The sequence below is a fragment of the Myotis nattereri genome, assembly GCF_964212035.1.
Source record: "Myotis nattereri genome assembly, chromosome: 1".
NCBI lineage: Eukaryota > Metazoa > Chordata > Mammalia > Chiroptera > Vespertilionidae > Myotis > Myotis nattereri.
Window position 1 is genome coordinate 78,863,010 of NC_138075.1, and position 18,801 is coordinate 78,881,810.

Consider the following 18,801-nt stretch of genomic DNA (forward strand, 5'->3'; position numbering starts at 1 on the left):
TGGCATTGCCCTGGGCCCCGAGTTCCCTCGCAGGTCCGCGAGGGCGAGCTGGACCGCCCGAACAATCGGGAAAAGGAAGGGGCCTTGCAAGGATGAACGGGGTACCCAGACCCACGAACAAAAGACATGGGCTTTGCTCGTGATGCTCGAGGAGTGTGTGGCACGCAAGGCGGGGACGCTGTCCCCCACCTAGGAGATGGCCCGGGCTCCTGGCAACACGCACCAGGCGTCGCACGCGGGAGCAGGCAGGAGGGGTGGGCGCGAGCGCGCGGGGTCTCACGCAGCCGGGAGGCGCGGCACGCATGCTCAGTCCCGCGCTTCCCCGGGCGGGCGGGGGACCCGGCGCCGGGAGGCGGGGGCAGGAGCGCTCACGCAGCCGCCCCGACTGGAGCGGGCTCGGCGGCTGCAGCATCGCTCAGCGCCGGGGCCCTGCCGGAGCCGGGTCTAGCATGTGCCGCGGCTCCCCGGCGGTGGCGGTCGCTCCTCTGCAGCAGCGGCAGCAACAGCAGCCGCCATGGCCAAGTCCAGCACGGAGCTCACCCGCGAGCTGCAAGGTACGAGGCTGCGGTGGTCTCCGGGACGCCAGGTCTGGGAGCGTTCGAGACCCAGTGCGCTCCTCCCCGCGGTACACCCCGGCCCCGGTGCCTCCCGCCCCGCCCCCGCCCCATGCATCCCGCTTGCAAGGCAACCCCCTCCCCTGCCCCTGCATCCCAGCTGCGGGCATCTGACCCCGGAGCATCCTCCGCTGCCCCCCCTCGCCTCACCCTGTCAGGACCTTCCTGTCCCAGAGCCGCCCGTGCTGATCTTTGGTGACAGGTACAGTCCCCTCGCCGTCCCTAGGGCTGACTCTCAGGCCCACCCCTAAGCGAGGCGGCTCGTCTCCTCTCCGGAGAGTCCTTGTTTCCCCGCCGGGCGGAGCCAGGCCCACCCCGGGCTGCACGAAGGGAGCTGCCCCTGGTCCTGACCGCCTCTTGGCTCTACACCCTCCCTCTCCCGGCCCCGCCCCGGAACTGGCCCCGGAGAGCCCCCTGGCAGCCTAGCTGCGCCCAGACCAGTGGGGCAAAGAAGGGAGTCAGGGAAGAGGGCCTGCATTGGAGCTAAAAGCTAGAGCAAGATCTCTGCAGCTCACCTCCCACAGTGCCCCCGTCCCAGCCGGCCCCCTCCTCACTACCTTACACCCACACCTCAAGGCCTCTCCTGTTTGCATGGCCCAAAACAAGGCCCGGGCCCCCCAGCACTGCCACAGCCCTGACCCCCAGAGGCAGCAGCCCAGGCAGAGATCAGGCGCTCAAGGATCCTCAGAGGCGTGCGGGCCTTGGCGATTTCCCACACCTACACACACACACAAGCACAATCCTGAGATGTGTGTACAAACATCTCTATAGCGCCTGGACCCCCACCTCTCTCTCTCTCTCTCTCTCTCTCTCTCTCTCTCTCTCTCTCTCTCTCTCTCATCTGCCAGCAGATGGATAGGGTTTCATTTAAACACTAACTCCACCTGCCACACACACACCGGAACCTTCTGGCTCCGTGCCCCTTTCACAACTGCAAGCACAGCATACTCATTCACGCTTCCCCATCCCCACCAACGGCATCTGCAGAAGGCACGCACACACGCGTTGTAAAAGGCAGACACACTCACACCCAAGACCACCTAGAATGTAGTTAAAGGGACCCGCCCACACCCCCACACACTGACTCACTGTGTATGGGTTGACAGTTGCTGGAGTGAACAGGCTGGAAAAACCCTTCACACCCTCAGAAGTGTAAGACACGCCCTCCCACAGACAGGGTCACCCCGCGGCTGTCTTTTGATTCAGAAACATCAGGAACCAGAGTTTTCTCCACACCCCCTCCCTCTCTAATAGGAAGAGAAAAGTCACCCCAGAAGGAAAGGTGTGTGTCCCTGTCCTTCTTTGTCTCTCTTCTTCTCTCTCCTCCCACCTGACTCTGCCCCCGGGGAGCCCCGAGGAGGTGGGTGGCCAGGGTAAGGGGAGCTCTGAGCAGGCCCCTGTCCACCTGCAGACAGCATCCGGAGGTGCCTGAGCCAAGGGGCTGTGCTCCAGCAACATCGCGTGAAGCTGGAGACGAAGCCCAAGAAGTTTGAGGACCGAGTGCTGGTGAGGGCACTGGGCTTGGGAGCAGAGGGAGGCCCCAAGGGCAGCGGGGCTGCTGAGGGCAGAGAGCCTGGGAGGCAGGGAGCACAGAGGTGGGGAAGAGCTGAGGAGCCATAGTGTCGGAGAGGGTTAGGCTGGGCTGGGTCAACGTCCAGGAGATCAGAATGGGGCATGAGAGAGAGGGAGGACCCCCAGCACAGAGGGCCGCTGCTGGCCAGGCTGCACACAGGCTGAGGGGGCTAAAGGAGGGCAGGAATCGATGGCCCAGGGAATGGCCATTTGCTGCTGATTTTCTTTTCCTTTCTCTGAAGGCCCTGACCTCCTGGCGCCTCCACCTCTTCCCCCTGAAAGTCCCAGCTAAGGTAAGTTGGGCTGAGGAGCGGAGAGCACCTGGCATGCTCCCTCCTGAGCGTGGCAGCCAGACCCCTACCACAAGCTGAGCATCCCACACCCCCAGGTGGAGAGCTCCTTCAATGTCCTGGAGATCCGGGCCTTCAACACACTCAGTCAGAACCAGGTGAGCACCAGGGCCTGGGCCCCACTATCGGGCCAGCAGGAGGAAGGGGTCAAAATGTGAGGCCCTGCTGCTCCCTCGCCCCCAGATCCTAGTGGAGACAGAACGAGGCATGGTGAGCATGCGGCTGCCATCAGCTGAGAGTGTGGACCAAGTGACGCGACATGTGAGCTCAGCCCTCTCCAAGGTCTGCCCTGGCCCTGGGTGAGTGGCAAAGGAGGAATCGCAAGGGGGTGGACAACAAGGAGACCTCTCCCTCCTCCCCTCCTTCCCTCCTTCCCCTGGACCCGAGCTCCGAGGACAGCAAGGAGAAGAGCAAGCATGTTCTTGCTCCTGTTTTTTCCTGGGGATCCAGAAGCCATAAGACATTGAGAGCCTCTGTTCACCTCCCTCTGGGATGGATTTGTTCATCTTCTAGGTGTCTAATCCGGCGTGGAAATGCAGATACTCCAGAAGGGCCCCGAGACACATCCCCCAACTCTGAGACTTCCACATCTACCACTCACAGTGTGTGTGGTGAGCAGGGGCAGACCTGACGAAAGTGGGACCTGAACCACCCTGCCCCTTGTCCAGAGTCCTTTATATATGGGGTTTCACCTGCCCCAGGGACCCCACAGCTCCTGGACCTCAGAGGTTCATGGTGTAGCAGGAACCCAGGACATAAAATGACCTTGACCTTTCCTTGACCCCCAAACCTGTTCCTCACGCCCTTGCCCCTTGTGGAGCCAACCCATATTCTGCCCACAGGTGGCTTCTCTGAGACCTACGCTGCCCTGTGTGACTACAATGGGCTGCACTGCCGGGAGGAGGTGCAATGGGTGCGTTGGGCAGGGACCCACTATTTGGGCAGCTGGGACCTGGAGGGAGGGGGCGGAGGAGGAGGAGGAGGAGGGGAACAGGTGTGAGCCAGTTCTACCTCTCCAAGGATGTGGACACCATCTATCATGCCGAGGATAACCGCGAGTTCAACCTTTTAGATTTCAGCCACTTGGAGAGCCGGTAAGCTGATGGGATAGACTCCCCACCCCCACCACAGAAGCCCTTCTGATCCCACCCACAGTCCCAGCTCTCTCTCCCCAACCCCCCTCCACTGCCTTCTACCCATCCAGGCTTTCCCCAGCCCAACCACTCTATCCCCAGTCTCTTCTTTCCTGCCCACCTGCTCACCCTTTCCGACCCACTTCAATCTCCCCACAGAGACTTGGCCCTAATGGTGGCAGCCCTGGCCTACAACCAGTGGTTCACCAAACTCTACTGCAAGGACCTGCGGCTGGTAGGGACGAGGAGGGGTGGTGGAAGTGGGAGGAGAAGTGTCCTCTCTGGTCCCTGGTCACAGCACCCCTCTGTCCTCAGGGCTCTGACGTGCTAGAACAGGTGCTACATACCCTGAGCAAGTCGGGGAGCCTCGAAGAGCTGGTGCTGGACAACGCTGGACTGAAGACGTGAGCCAGCCTCCTCCTTGGGCGGTGGTGCCCCCGCGATGTAATCTTAGGGCAACAGAACCTCAGAGCACGATAGGGGCCTCTGAGCTATCTCATCCTGCTCCTCACTTTACAGAAGACTCTGGGGCCCAAAGAGGGCAGAAAACAAGTCCATGGTCACGCTGGACTCAGACCTAAGCCTCCTGACCCCAGCCAGTTCCAGGGCCTTCCCCAGCTCCAGGGCCTGCCCCAGCTCCAGGGCCTGCCCCAGCTCCAGGGCCTGCCCCAGCTCCAGGGCCTTCCCTAGCAAGGCCTTCCCCAGCAGGGCCTGCCCCAGCTCCAGGGCCTGCCCCAGCTCCAGGGCCTGCCCCAGCTCCAGGGCCTTCCCCAGCAGGGCCTGCCCCAGCTCCAGGGCCTGCCCCAGCTCCAGGGCCTTCCCCAGCTCCAGGGCCTTCCCCAGCAGGGCCTGCCCCAGCTCCAGGGCCTGCCCCAGCTCCAGGGCCTGCCCCAGCTCCAGGGCCTTCCCCAGCTCCAGGGCCTTCCCCAGCAGGGCCTGCCCCAGCTCCAGGGCCTGCCCCAGCTCCAGGGCCTTCCCCAGCAGGGCCTGCCCCAGCTCCAGGGCCTGCCCCAGCTCCAGGGCCTGCCCCAGCTCCAGGGCCTTCCCCAGCAGGGCCTTCCCCAGCTCCAGGGCCTTCCCCAGCTCCAGGGCCTTCCCCAGCTCCAGGGCCTGCCCCAGCTCCAGGGCCTTCCCCAGCTCCAGGGCCTTCTCCAGCAGGGCCTGCCCCAGCTCCAGGGCCTGCCCCAGCTCCAGGGCCTGCCCCAGCTCCAGGGCCTTCCCCAGCTCCAGGGCCTTCCCTAGCAAGGCCTTCCCCAGCAGGGCCTGCCCCAGCTCCAGGGCCTGCCCCAGCTCCAGGGCCTGCCCCAGCTCCAGGGCCTTCCCCAGCAGGGCCTGCCCCAGCTCCAGGGCCTGCCCCAGCTCCAGGGCCTTCCCCAGCAGGGCCTGCCCCAGCTCCAGGGCCTTCCCCAGCAGGGCCTGCCCCAGCTCCAGGGCCTTCCCCAGCTCCAGGGCCTTCCCTAGCAAGGCCTTCCCCAGCAGGGCCTGCCCCAGCTCCAGGGCCTGCCCCAGCTCCAGGGCCTGCCCCAGCTCCAGGGCCTTCCCCAGCAGGGCCTGCCCCAGCTCCAGGGCCTGCCCCAGCTCCAGGGCCTTCCCCAGCTCCAGGGCCTTCCCCAGCTCCACCAACCACCAGGCAGGATGGGTTTCTCTGACTCGGGGGCCCGAAGCTGGGCTTTGCCTCAGCACAGCTTCTCTTGTGCTCCGGAGTGGTGACAAGTTCGGTGCCAGACCCTGAGCTGCTCCCCACCTTGGGGGCTCTATCCTTTGCAGTCCCAGCCAGGCGGGCAGGTGGAGGAGAAGGGGAAGCCCGGGGCCTGGGACAAACAAACCCTTCCTCCCCCGCCTGAAGGGACTTTGTCCAGAAGCTGGCCTGCGTGTTTGGGGAGAACGGAAGCTGTGTGCTACATGCCCTCACTCTGTCCCACAATCCCATCGAGGACAAGGGTGAGCCCCAGCCGGGAATCCTACCCCCACCGCAGTGCAGACCCCTGACCTAGCCCAGAGCCCAGCCCGGTCTGAACAGTGGATCTCCAACCTGATACCAGCCCCTGCCCCAACACCTCCATCCTTCCCCCCAGGCCTGTACCCCACTCACACCCCAACTCTGACTGTGCCACCTGCTCCCACTGGGTGCATTTCTCTCCCCACTCCCCAGGTTTCCTCAGTCTGAGCCAGCAGCTCCTCTGCTTCCCCACGGGCCTCACCAAACTGTGCCTGGCCAAGACCGCCATTTCCCCTCGAGGTATTTGCACTGGGGACCCTGACGTGTGACCATTAACCTCCCCAGTGCTGCCTAGGATGTGGAGCCCCGTCCAGAGGCATATCCACACACTCACACAGCCTCCCGGGGATCAAGGGAAGGAAAGGAGCCACATTAGGGGAGTGGGGAAGCGTTGTACACCCGGAGAAGAGGTGGGGATGGGGGCCAACCCAGCCCAGTGCCCGCTGTGCTCAGGGCTCCAGGCGCTGGGCCAGACCTTCGGGGCCAACCCGGCCTTTGCCAGCTCCCTTCGATACCTGGACCTGAGCAAGAACCCTGGGCTGCTTGCCACAGACGAGTCCAATGTGAGTCCACGGAGCACAGCCTCCAGCCCCTGCCGAAGCACGCTCAGGCTGCAGGGCCTGGGTCTCTATCGCCCCTTCCCCTGCAGCTCCTCTGCCCTCCCTTCCCAGGCCCTGTACAGTTTCCTGGCCCAGCCCAACGCTCTGGTGCACCTGGACCTGGCAGGGACTGACTGCGCCATTGACTCGGTGAGGGGTGGGTTGGTAATGGTGGACCAGCCTGCGGTGACTGGGGAGGCCAGTGTAGGTCTGTGCCCCACCACCTTCCTTGGGTATGAAGATGGGCAGAGCTGGCAGGATGGCTTCAGGTTCAGCTGACTTGTAAAGCAATGCCCACAGCTGACACCGGTGCCACACTTTATCTCGGTCCCTGCCCAAGGCTGTGCTGGCTCCATGAAAGCCAGCCCTCGCTCCATCCCCCTGGCCCAAGGCTGCATCCACCAGGAGGCTATGTGAACAAGGCACCTTGTGAGCCTGTGGTGACCCTGGCTTTCTGCATCCATTGTCTGTGAGCCTCTCTACCACCCCTGGGGACCAAGCAAGGAGTAGACCCACTTTCCACAGGGGGGAAACTGAGGCAATACGAGGGGAAGTGGGCATCCATAGCTGGGCTCACATAGACTGACCATGGGGGGTAAGAGCAGGACCTTGATGGGGAGGGAGGACCCCTCCCAGCCCCTGCGAGACCCACCATGTCTCTCCCCACAGCTTCTGGGTGCCCTGCTCCATGGCTGCTGCTCCCACCTAACCTACCTCAACCTGGCGCGTAACAGCTGCTCTCACAGGTGGGAGTGTGAGGGGCGCAGGAAGGGATGGGGCAAGTGGTGGGTGTCCCTCTCCCTTGCTGACCCCAGGGGTCTCTGCAGGAAGGGCCGGGAGGCCCCACCAGCCTTCAAGCAGTTCTTCAGCAGCTCCTACACGCTGAGCCACGTCAACCTGTCTGCCACAAAGCTGCCCCTGGAGGCCCTCAGGTCGGGTGGGTGCAGGGCTGGGGGAGCGTCCACGGGGAGCCATGAGAGAAGGGGCGAGAGGTGCAAGTGGGCCTGCTGGCCTTCCCCCCACAGGGCGCTGCTGCAGGGCCTGTCCCTCAACAGCCACCTCAGTGATCTGCACCTGGACCTCAGCGGCTGTGAGGTGAGCCCTCCGTCCCCAGTCCCACTGCTTGTCCCCCACCCGCTGTTCATTTCTCTGACCTAGTCAAACCCTGGCAGTCTCTTGCCTCTGCACCACTCCTCTGTGACCCCCAACCTGATCACACCCCCACTTTCCCGCCTCAGTCTGTGGTCTGCGTCCCCCTTTCCAGAGGTCATTTGCAGTCTCCAGTATCTCCCCCTTAAAGCTTTGCGGACGGAGATACCAGGCCTCCCCACCAGAGGGCAGGAGCGAGCTATCTCGGGTGCAGCGGCCTGGAGACTTTTCTGACTGAAAGGGAGAGAGCCCTGGGGAAGAATCTGGTGTGGAGAAGGGGCCTCCTGATTTTACACCCCAGACCTGATATGACCTTGAGTCCTGGCGTAACTACTTTGGTCTCTGAACATTAAAGGTGCCCTCCTCCCGCCCTTACCCTGCCTCCCCCCGCCCTTACCCTTCCCCACCCCTACCCTGTTCCTGCAGCTCCGCTCAGCAGGAGCCCAGGCTTTGCAAGAGCAATTGGGGGCTGTCACCTGTGTGGGCAGCCTGGATCTGTCAGACAATGGTGAGTGGAGGTGCTTTCTTCCTGGGAGCCAGGTGGGGACAGGGCCTGGAGCGTGGGGGAGAAGCGTTAAGGAGACTCCTGTGAGCCTGGGCCTCAAGGCCAGGCCTCTCCCATCTACTGGCCAGGGTTTGACTCCGACCTGCTGACACTGGTGCCCGCACTTGGCAAGAACAAGTCCCTCAAGCACCTGTTCCTGGGCAAGAACTTCAATGTCAAGGCCAAGTAAGGCCCCTCCCCATACACAGACCCTCACTCTGTCAGCCCCCTCTCCTTTTGGCTCACTGTACTGCTTCTGACCCCCTCCCTACTCCCCCAATTTCATGACCCCAGCCCTCTCCCCACAGGACCCTGGAGGAGATCCTCCACAAGCTGGTGCAGATGATCCAGGAAGAGGACTGTGTGAGTGACGGGGCGGGAGGGCGGGGAAACCTGCTGTGGCGGGAGCCTTGGGAACTGGGCCCAACCCCTACTTGCCCACACAGTCCCTGCAGTCACTGTCCGTGGCAGACTCCCGGCTGAAGCTGCGCACCAGCATCCTCATCAATGCCCTGGGCAGCAACACCTGCCTGGCCAAGGTGGATCTGAGCGGCAATGGCATGGAGGACATTGGGGCCAAGATGCTGTCTAAGGCCCTGCAGATAAACTCCTCCCTCAGGTGGGACCCCAGTTGAAACTTCTGACCCCCTACGGGCATGTGCGCGCGCGCACACACACACACACACACACACACACACACACACACGCCCTTCCTGCTTGCCTTGCTCTGCCCCAGCTTCCAGGAAACTCTCAGTCCCAAACCATCTCTGAGTCTGCCTCATTACCCAGGAAAGGAGGGGCTGTGTCCTGCCCCTTAACAGGGACTCAGAGGGAGGGTAACAAGCTGTGCTCAACCTCTCCCCAGAACTATCCTGTGGGATCGGAACAATACATCTGCCCTGGGCTTTCTGGACATTGCGAGGGCCCTGGAGAGGTGAGTGGACCAGGCCCTTCCCTGACCCAGGCCCCCAGCTTCCTGGGCCTGGACCAAGCCTGAACTAACTCAGCCTCACCTCAGCCCTCTTGACCTATTTGCACAGAAATGTTAGAAAGGGCCATGGACGAGGGAAGTGGTCAGCAAGAGGTGGGTCTGGGGGAGCAGGGGCCTCTCCTCATCTCCTCCTCCACGTAGCTGTGCTCTTACGTCCACAGCAACCACACGCTGCGCTTCATGTCCTTCCCCGTGAGCGACATCTCCCAAGCCTACCGCAGCGCCCCCGAGCGCACTGAGGACGTCTGGCAGAAGGTGGCGGCCTAAGTAGGGTGGAACAGAGAGGGCAGGGGCCAGCCCACATCCCCAGGCCCTGACCCGCTCACCCGGTCATCTCCAGATCCAGTGGTGCTTGGTGAGGAACAACCACTCCCAGACGTGTCCCCAGGAGCAGGCCTTCAGGCTGCAGCAGGGCCTGGTGACCAGCAGCGCCGAGCAAGTAAACGTTTCCCTCTGGGACACAGGGGGCATGTGTGGGTCATGCATGGGGCATGCAAGGCACAGGTGTGATGTAACAGGGGGCAGGGGAGAATGAAAGAGGCATCATGTGATGCCCATAACTGGGCTCAAGTATGGGGAAGAAGAGGGGCCCCCAAAACGAGAGAACATGTGGGCAAACAGTGGGGGCCCCAGAAAAGGGAGCTCCCCTGGGCATTCACGAAGGGTTTCCCCAGAAGAAGTGAGAGCAGGCCATCCAGAGATATCACCACCACCCAGGCAGTGCTGGCACCAATAGCACTGCCCAAGGAGACAGAGAAACCGGGAGGGTGTTGTGCGGGGTCCCCCTAACACTCCTGCCGGCTGTGCTGCAGATGCTGCAGCGGCTGTGTGGACGCGTGCAGGAGGAGGTCCGGGCCCTGAGGCTGTGCCCCCTGGAACCCGTGCAGGATGAGCTGCTCTACGCTCGGGACCTCATCAAAGACGCCAAGAACTCCCGGGCGGTGAGCCCTGCACCACACCCCACACACTCTCCCTGGCAATCCAGAACCCAGGAAGGCCAGCCATGCTAGCCCAGAAGGGTCTGGGCCCTGCCTGTGCATCTGCCCTCCAGGCACAAAGACCTGTGCTGGCCTGACCATAACCCCTTCCTCACACAGCTGTTTCCCAGCCTCTATGAGCTGGGGCACGTGCTGGCCAACGACGGGCCTGTGCGGCAGAGGCTGGAGTCCGTAGCCAGTGAGGTGTCCAAGGCTGTGGACAAGGAGCTGCAGGCAAGTCCTGGGGAAAGAGTCTGGTGTTGACCCAGGCTCTACGCCGAGGGCTAGGCCTGCCCGGGGAGATTACTGGGGCAGGAAGGAAACGCAGAGCTGAGACCACCCACATTCCCACTGTGCCAAGACATTACTAGACACTGGGCTTGAATTGTCTCTGCTAGCTTCCGTCTTGGCCCCTGGCCTCTCCCCTCTCCCCTGGACTGAGTTCCCTGTCCATATGGTGGGGTGGACACCTGAGGGGCTGGAAGAGACAGGCTGTTGTCTCTGGGCTGGGAAGCCACCCCTGACCCTGCCCCGCTTTGGGCTCTGGCCTCCCTTCCCCCATACTAGGTGATCCTGGAGTCCATGGTCAGCCTCACGCAGGAGTTATGTCCCGTGGCCATGCGGGTAGCTGAGGGGCACAACAAGATGCTGAGCAATGTGGCCGAGCGCGTCACTGTGCCCCGAAACTTCATCCGCGGGGCGCTGCTGGAGCAGGCCGGCCAGGACATTCAGAACAAGCTGGAGTGAGAGGCAGACGGGTTGGGGCAGGGCTGGACTGGACCCAGAACACTTAGGATCTTGGGGCCCAGCTCTCAACCATGAATAATGAATGGCACAATCTCCATTACCAGGGATAAATCTTTAACCAACTGCAACCTTGCTATTCAGGGTCGGACTGGTCTTTGCCCTAGAAATCTAAGTGCTGAGCTGGGGTTTAGAGCCGGGCAGTGCGCACAGAGGTGCGCACACACACATCGCCCCACACGCACACCGAGTCATCTCCCGAAAACAAACACAGCCTCTGCGGAGGCATGGCCAAAGAGAATGGATGTGACTGGAGTGTGTGGACGACACGCTCTCCCGCCCAGTTTTCACCCCTGGGCCCCTTTCCTTCTGGGTCTGGGTGCCACCACTCTCCAAAGCAAAGAAAAAGAAAAATTATTACAAGAAGAACTGGTTTCTGCTCTTACAGCAGAGACCAGAAGAGCTCTCTCGGCACCCCAACTCACCCAGCTCTGCTGACTGGAGCTCCAGGGGCCTTCAGTCTCTGCCCACCTCCTAACCCACACACACCCAGGCAGGAGGTCGGTGGGTGGGACTGAGTATGCCTTCATGGAGATGTGAGTGTGGCCCTCAGGAGCCTCCTACAGCATGTTAGGGCCTCCTTGGATGGCCGGGGCGGGCTAGCTGGCCCTCCCCCTCAGGGACCTGGGGAAGGGCAGGGCTGAGGCTCAGGGTGGGGGAAGGAGTGGCTGAGCAGCCCCACCTGTGCCCACAGTGAAGTGAAGCTCTCAGTCGTCACCTACTTAACCAACTCCATAGTGGATGAGATCCTGCAGGAGCTATACCACTCACACAAGAGCCTGGTAAGGTTTCTGAACCCTGGCCAGGTTCAGACAGGCCCTGCATGTGGGCATCATACTACCTCCCCCAGCCCCCTCCCCTCAAGGCTCTGGGAGGTAGACCACTCCCTTAGGATCCTGTCCTTCCCCAGGCCCGGCACCTGGCCCAGCTAAGGACACTGTCGGATCCATCAGGGGGACCGGGCCAAGGGCAGGATCTGTCCTCCCGGGGCCGGGGCCGGGGCCGTAACCATGACCACGAGGAGACCACAGATGATGAACTTGGGACTAACATCGTGAGCACCCCACCCCTATCTGCTCCCTAACCTAGGTCCTGCCCCTGAACCTGCAAAATACTGTCCCCTTCCACTTCTCCGGACTCCACCCGCCCCTTACGGAACTGGTCTCATCCACCAGCCCCAACCAGCCCAGCCTCTTCCCTAATCCCAATGCCCAGACCCCTGAGGAGAGGGAGGCAGGAGGGACTGTAAAAAGAAGGTTTCATGAGAAATGGAGGCTCCAGATGAGATCCTTCCATGTGCCCACTATTCACCTCCATTTCTACAGGACACCATGGCCATCAAAAAGCAAAAACGCTGCCGCAAGATCCGGCCAGTGTCCGCCTTCATTAGTGAGTCCCCAGCTTCGATTCTAATGGCCCTGTTTCCCTTTCCTTTTCCTGTCTCACCAGACTGCTTTCTCCCTGTCCCTCCTGCTAGTCCCTCTAACGCTGCTGTCCCCACAGGTGGGAGCCCTCAGGACATGGAAAGCCAGCTGGGGAGTCTGGGGATCCCTCCTGGTTGGTTCGCAGGACTTGGGAACAGCCAGCCCACTGCCAGTGGCTCCTGGGAAGGTCTCTCCGAGCTTCCCACTCACGGCTATAAACTAAGGCATCAAACACAAGGCAGACCCCGGCCTCCCAGGACCACCCCTCCAGGACCTGGTCGGCCCAGTGTGAGTCCCTAAGGCCTCTCGAGAGGATCGACTTCACAAGGCCAGGCGCGGAGCACCAGCCTCGGGGGATGTGGTGGGGGCCCTGGCAGGCCACCAAAAGAGGGGCTGTCCAGTTTGGATGGGAGCTAGACCTTGTCACAGATAGGAAATTCGTCTGCCAGACAGTAGCAGTCATGTGGAGAGAGCTGCCAAGCTTAGTAATTTTCCAGGTGGACTGGAGTCTAAATGTCCATGGGACCAAGAGAGGCCAGTCCACGTCCAAAGGGGCAGAAGGCCCTGGTGGAGGGGAGGGTCTTCCTGGCCCGGATGAGATGCCCTACAGGACTTTCCTCCCAGCAGGTGCCCGTGCCTGGGACGCGTCAGGAGAATGGGATGGCCACCCGCTTGGATGAGGGGCTGGAGGACTTCTTCAGCCGAAGGGTCATGGATGAGAGTTCCAGGTGTGGCACCGAGACACACTCCCATTCACCAGGCCCCGAGGCTTGGAAGGACTCATGTCTGCCCAGCTCCCATGGAGTCGGGGCCCCGGGACAAAGCCAGTCTCTGGGACATTCCCTCACATTCTCATCCTTCCACACCTAGCCCTGTCTCCCATGCTTTCTTAGTCTCAGGACAGCTAACTAGAAAGGATGGGGCCAGTGGGGTGGTGGGGACGGGCTGGGGCAGGTTGGGGCTGGCTGCAGGCCCTGGGTGGTATGACCATTAGGGTAAGAGGCCTGAGGGCATGTTCTCAGTCACTGTCCTGCCCTGAGGAACTGGGTCACTTGGAGAGACAGAGGGGAGGCAGGAGCGTGCCTGGGAGGAAGAGTTGATCTGCTAGAGGATTATGACGGGGAAGGTGAGGACACCATCTCCCCTGAGATAAGTGGGGAGGGCTGCAGAGCCGCAGGAGAGCTAGATGAGAGGAAACTGGGAGGTTTGTGAGACCTGAGATAGACGACCAGCACCACCCTCTGCATGTGGCATTTACATCTCCCCGAGCCCCGCCATTAACGCACCCCGACCTGCTCAGCTGCCCTCGGACCCTGCGGCCCCTGCGGCCAGGCCTCCCGGAGCCTCCACTGCCTCCACTGCAGAAGAAGAGGCGCCGAGGCCTGTTTCACTTTCGTCGGCCCCGGAGCTTCAAGGGGGACAGGGGGCCAGGGTCCCCCACCACCGGACTCCTCCTCCCTCCACCCCCACCCCCACCCCCAACTCAGGAGAGCCCCCCCAGCCCAGACCCGCCCAGCCTTGGCAACAACTCTTCCCCCTGCTGGAGCCCAGAGGAGGAGAGCGGCCTGCTCCCTGGACTGGGGGGGAACCGGGGGCCTTCCTTCCGCAGGAAGATGGTAAGTGAGGCAGGAGGTACTGTCCCCTCCCCGTTTGCTGTCCCACACATAGCCCGCCTGCTCATCCCACCCAGGCAATTAAGGGGAGGATGCTAGGGACTCTGGGGAACTTTGGTCATCCCAACTCCCTGCTCCTTGCGAGTGGGCTGGGCCTGTAGAGCATGCTGGGAGTGCTGCGTGCATTTTGGATAGTGGAAAAACTCTTCCAAGGGTGTGGGCAGGGGGCTCCGAGGGGCAGGGGCCCTCCCACTGCCTTGCTGCCTGTGGAACCCCTCCTCCCTCAGGAACTGCTTGTAAACCTGAGAACTTGTTTCAGGGTTCTGAGGGGTCAGAGCCAGGGGAGGGGGGCCAGGCCCCTGGGACAGCACAACAGCCAAGAGTCCAGGGTGTTGCCCTTCCTGGGTTGGGAAGAACCAAAGGTTGGAGCTTCGATGGGAAACAAGAGGTGAGAGGAGTCCAAGCGGTGAAGTGAGGGTCCTATGGGTCCCTGTCTACCACCCCCTCCTTCCTGCACTCCCATCCCTGGTGGGTCAGTGGAAAAAACCATGCACTGGGGGTAGAGGTGTTCACTGCAGCTCTGCCCATACCAGACACTTGCCGTGGGATCCCGGGCAGGTCACCTAACCTCTGGAGCCTCTACTTCCTTGTAAAATGGGCGGTCATAAAAATACTTACCTCCAGAGCTGTTTCCCAAACTTTGGTGACTTGATTACCACTTTAGGACTGATTTTTATCTTCTCCACATTCCACCTGTGTTATTATTTACATATTGTTTTCATTTAAATCAACTCGCCTTTTTTAACTTAGTCTGGACCTGTGTGTTATTATCTTTAAAACCAAAGTCCTGTTTTCTTTTACTACACATAAAAGGAACACATGACTGTTAAAACAGCAGTACTTTCATTCATGCGAGCCATTCCTGATGCCCCTAGAGTGGTCTGGGTGCCACTCCTTGGGGAAAACGGTGCAAGCGCCAGAGCAGAAGCCCCTTGCTAACTGCAGCCCCCGCCTGGAGAGGGCGTTTCTGATCCCCACTCCCCCCACCCTCCCCACCCCCGCCCCGCCCCCGACTCGACTCCCCATTCAGGGCACAAGCCCAGACCTGGAGGGCAGCGTCCAGGCTTGGCAGAAACGGCGCTCTTCGGATGATGCAGGTGAGCACGGTCACCCTCCCTTCCTTCTTTTGACCCCTCTCTCAGGGGCCCCTCCTAATTTGCCTTTCCCGGTCCCCTGTTCCATCCCCCCACCCCCGCCTCCACTCCAGGGCCTGGAGCCTGGAAGCCGCCACCACCACCTCAAAGCACCAAGCCGGGGTTCAGCGCCATGCGCCGTGCAGAGGCCACCTGGCACATAGGTACGGGCACCTCTCTCTGGCAGCAGCGCTAAGGCCCAGGCTGTGCCCACGGACACAGAAGTCACGCCCCTGCATCGGGGAGTCCTAGGTGGGGCCGTGAAGAGTCAACACGGGAAATGTTTAAGGATATTTACAAAGCGATAGCCAAGAGACAGCCCAACCCAAAGAAAGGCCCGACGGAACAGACGTGGCTTTGCCAGGACTGGCAGACAAGAGCACACACTGTGGGAGATTCCAGATAGTTCTCTAGGCAGGGCCACCCGTGGTCCCTGTCAGCAGAGTGGCGCCCTCTACAGACAAGTCCTCTCTCTGACCCTCAGCTGGGAAGAGTGGGCAAGTACTCGGCATGCCAGACCCACCTCAAACATTCCAGTCTCCTCCAAAAACAGCTGCCAAGCCACCCTCAGCTCATGCACCAGGTGCCACAGGGAAGGGGCCAGAGCCCGTCCTGCCCTGGAGGTCAGAAACCCTGGTTGTCGGGCCCAGCCCAGCCACCACCAGCAATAACCTTATACAAGTGATTGACCTTCTGGCTTTGAAACTCTGAAGGAATAAAAAGGAGGGTTCATGCTATGACATTCACTTCTGCTGGGTTCAGAGCACCTTGCACCCACGGAGCCTCGGAAGGAAAGCTGGTCAGCTCAGCGTCAACCTAAGTTCCCACAGGCCTGGCGTCTGACCCTTCAACAGCACTGACAGGGACACATCTCACCGTAGATATAGACGCTCCACCACCCTCCTCCCCTCCACCAGACGCCAGGGCACCAGGCATGTGCAGAGCCAGGCTGGCCCCTGACTTGGGAATGCCTGTGCTCCTGCCCATCCTCCAAGGCCCAGCCAGTACTGGGGGCATCTTTGCTGGTTCCCCATCCCCCCCCCCCGACAAAGTGGTTAAATAGGCAAAGTGGGGCTCCATCCCTCACTTGGACCACGGGAGTTGGATGCTCCACTGCGTGCACACCCGCCCCAGCACCCTTCGGGCTTCTCTTACCCACACCCACAGACACACACGCACACAGACAACACCTTCCAGGTGGGTTACCCTCAGGCTCAATTTGCATAAAGCCACAGAGGCAGGAGGTGGGGGTGCCAGGGCGCCCCTCCTTGAGGCTCTCCCCAACTAAGTCAGACAGGAGACAAAGTCCTGGGAGAGCCAGGCTGCAGCCTTGGCAGGGCCCCGGGCACTGCAGCCCTGCTGAGCAGCCCCGCCTGTGGGCCAGCCGGCCCCAGGCTCTGGCTCTATCCCAGCAGGAAAGAGCTCAGGCCCTGCTCTTCACGAGGGGCAGCCTGAGCCCACTCCAGAGGTGATGGGCTCAGGACCGTCCTGGGGGCCAAGGTCTAAGGAAATGTGAGAGCAGAGGGAACATTAACAGAGGCATAGGAGCAAATGGGAAAGCCCAGGCCTCCGGGCAACATAGGGCAGGGGAGGGAGGGCTACGCAAGAATGCCTGTTCCTGCAGTTTCTTTTCTCTCCTCTTCCCCTAGCTGAGGAGAGTGCCCCCAACCACAGCTGCCAGAGCCCCAGCCCCTCCTCCCAGGATGGGGAGGAGGAGAGGGAGAGGACCGTTCCCGCTAGGAATGCCAAGGTGAGGGCTGGCAAGGCGAGTGGGGAAGGCAGTTTGATAAGGCAAAGGACTAACTAATGATCCAGCATCTTCCTTCTTCTGTCAGCTGCAGGACCCCCCGTTAGCTCCACGGCCCCCCAAGCCAGTGGCTGTGCCCAGGGGCCGCCGTCCCCCCCAGGAGCCAGGGGGCAGGGAAGAGGCTGAGGCTGGGGGTGCAGCCCCAGGAATGAACAAACCCAGGCTGAGGCTGGGCTCACAGCAGGACCAAGAGGAGTCCGAGGTCCAAGGTCTGCCGCCTGGCCGGAGGGGGCCTCGGGATGCCTCTGGGACCCTGCTGCCTGCAGGTCCCCATCCCAAGCACCCAGCTGGGAGCCCCACTCCTATGCCGGACCTGCCTTGGCTATCATTTCAGGGCTCTTAGATCCAGGCCGCCGGACTGCCCCCCTGAAGCCCAAGAGGACACGGCGAGCACAGTCCTGTGACAAGCTGGAGCCTGATAGAAGATGGCCCCCTGACTCCACAGGTGCCGGTGGGTGGGCCAGAGGGCAGTTCCCCTTCCCACCCTCCTGTCCAACATGGCGCACCCGATACGGGCAGCTGGCTCTCCCTGCCCAGGAAACAGGGCTCCCTGGATTTGTCCCCAGCAGGAACCAGTGAGCCAGGAACAGACTGACAGCCGCTGCTGCACCCTCCCCAGCCCTCCTCTCGACATGTGCCTCACAAGGACTGACCCCCTACCCCCCTGCACCTCCAGGCCCCTCTGCCAGCCCATCCCACAGGGGCTGGATGGCAAGATGAGATGTGGGGGCGAGAGGGGGACAGGGAGGGAGGGAGCAACCTGGAAAGAGGGAGGCTCTGAATGCCTGCTCCCTCAGCAGAGAGTCGGGGTGGGGGGCATCTCCCTCCCTGGAGGGCAGATCTATCCCTCTACCCCCAGGGGCTCTCTCCCCACTTGTATAGAATAAAAAGAAAAATCACTGCCTGCCTTGCGTCTTTGCTGCCTTCCCCATTCACTGCCCCACACCCCACCATCTGTTCCCCTTCAGTGCTTGTTCTCAGTGGGGAAGAGGGAGGCATACCTCACAGGGTTGGGGCTGGGGCTCTGAGCAGAGAGGAGAGACTAGAGAAGTGATGGGCAGGTCAGAGGGGACCCCAGTAAGTGTCATGTGTAGGATCTGGGCTGAGCTGGCTGGAGAAGAGACCAAAATGATAGAAACCAGCACCAGTGTGTGTCCAGCTTTGGGGCGTGTGGTGGGATTGGAAGACCCCAGTGTACCAGGAGGAGACTTGGGAGCAGGGTGCTGTGCGTGTGTGTGCATGTGCGTGTGCATGCGTGTGTGTGTGTGTGTGTGTGTGTTTACACACAGGCAGGCTCACTAATGGTGGAATTAGGTGGTGTGCCATCCTACAGGCACCATCAATAGTCAGAAATCTCCGCAGTAAAGCAGCCTGAAGGTGAACAGAGCATCTATGGTGTGAGAAGATTGATGATTACATGAATTTTTCCCATTGGTGTGCTGCCAAATACTAGCGTAGCATTCCAGACTCCAGCTCAAGAGCCTCTTCCTCTGTGAAGCCCTTCCTGATGCCCTCCCCCGACCCATCCCAGGGAACCCTTCCTCTTTGCAGCCCACTGCATCCTGACCAGATCCACACCTTTGCACCTGACACACTTCATTGCGCTTGTCTATTGGCTTATCATCTCTGTCTGTGAGGTTGTCTGTTCTATGTACACACACCTCCCCAGGGCCGGGAGCTGTGTCCTAATCACCTGCATAGCCCCAGCCCCTGGCACAGTGCCTGGTACCCAGGAGCTGTCAGTAAGTGACTGCCCGCTTAGGGGCTGAAGGTGAAGGTGTTCTGGGGAACCTTATTGCCTACTCATCCCAGATCACCATCACATGGACCCAGATGTCTTCACGTGGGGCAGGCAGCCCTCAGGCAATTGCTCACTTCCCCTGGTCTCACTAGGGAATGACTAATCTTTCCTCAGGATCTGTGCATGGTTTGGCCCCTCCCACAAGGAATCTCGTGTTGGGGGACAGTGAATTGTGGGCACTGGGGAGATGCCTCTGGAATCAGTCCTTCAGCACATCTCACTGGGGGTTGG

At 61.3% G+C, this 18,801-nt stretch overlaps 1 protein-coding gene across 1 annotated transcript; it reads left to right on the forward strand.

The window, feature by feature from the left end:
- Nucleotides 1-480: 480 nt before the first annotated feature.
- CARMIL3 (capping protein regulator and myosin 1 linker 3) lies at nt 481-17,673 on the forward strand. The gene is made up of 40 exons (XM_081088416.1): nt 481-554; nt 2,026-2,120; nt 2,429-2,479; nt 2,575-2,634; nt 2,720-2,835; nt 3,050-3,147; nt 3,379-3,449; nt 3,557-3,630; nt 3,829-3,904; nt 3,985-4,073; nt 5,516-5,610; nt 5,822-5,908; nt 6,122-6,231; nt 6,340-6,417; nt 6,937-7,013; nt 7,095-7,199; nt 7,293-7,362; nt 7,843-7,924; nt 8,050-8,146; nt 8,269-8,323; nt 8,407-8,579; nt 8,826-8,894; nt 9,113-9,206; nt 9,292-9,390; nt 9,764-9,892; nt 10,049-10,162; nt 10,496-10,671; nt 11,427-11,514; nt 11,643-11,786; nt 12,058-12,121; nt 12,236-12,444; nt 12,784-12,884; nt 13,457-13,772; nt 14,089-14,217; nt 14,860-14,926; nt 15,037-15,126; nt 16,612-16,712; nt 16,798-16,978; nt 17,104-17,220; nt 17,336-17,673. Exons 1-40 carry the CDS (start codon nt 515-517, stop codon nt 17,362-17,364), a joined length of 4,116 nt encoding a protein of 1,371 aa, XP_080944542.1. The 5' UTR covers nt 481-514; the 3' UTR covers nt 17,365-17,673.
- The last annotated feature ends 1,128 nt before the right edge of the window (nt 17,674-18,801 follow it).

Excerpts from the sequence above, each read along its gene's own strand:
- CARMIL3 (XM_081088416.1), top strand. The coding sequence starts at position 515 with ATGGCCAAGTCCAGCACGGAGCTCACCCGCGAGCTGCAAG. Across the intron at positions 3,450-3,556 it reads GCCGGGAGGAGGTGCAATGG|GATGTGGACACCATCTATCA; the intron begins GTGCGTTGGGCA and ends TACCTCTCCAAG. Across the intron at positions 7,200-7,292 it reads CTGCCCCTGGAGGCCCTCAG|GGCGCTGCTGCAGGGCCTGT; the intron begins GTCGGGTGGGTG and ends TTCCCCCCACAG.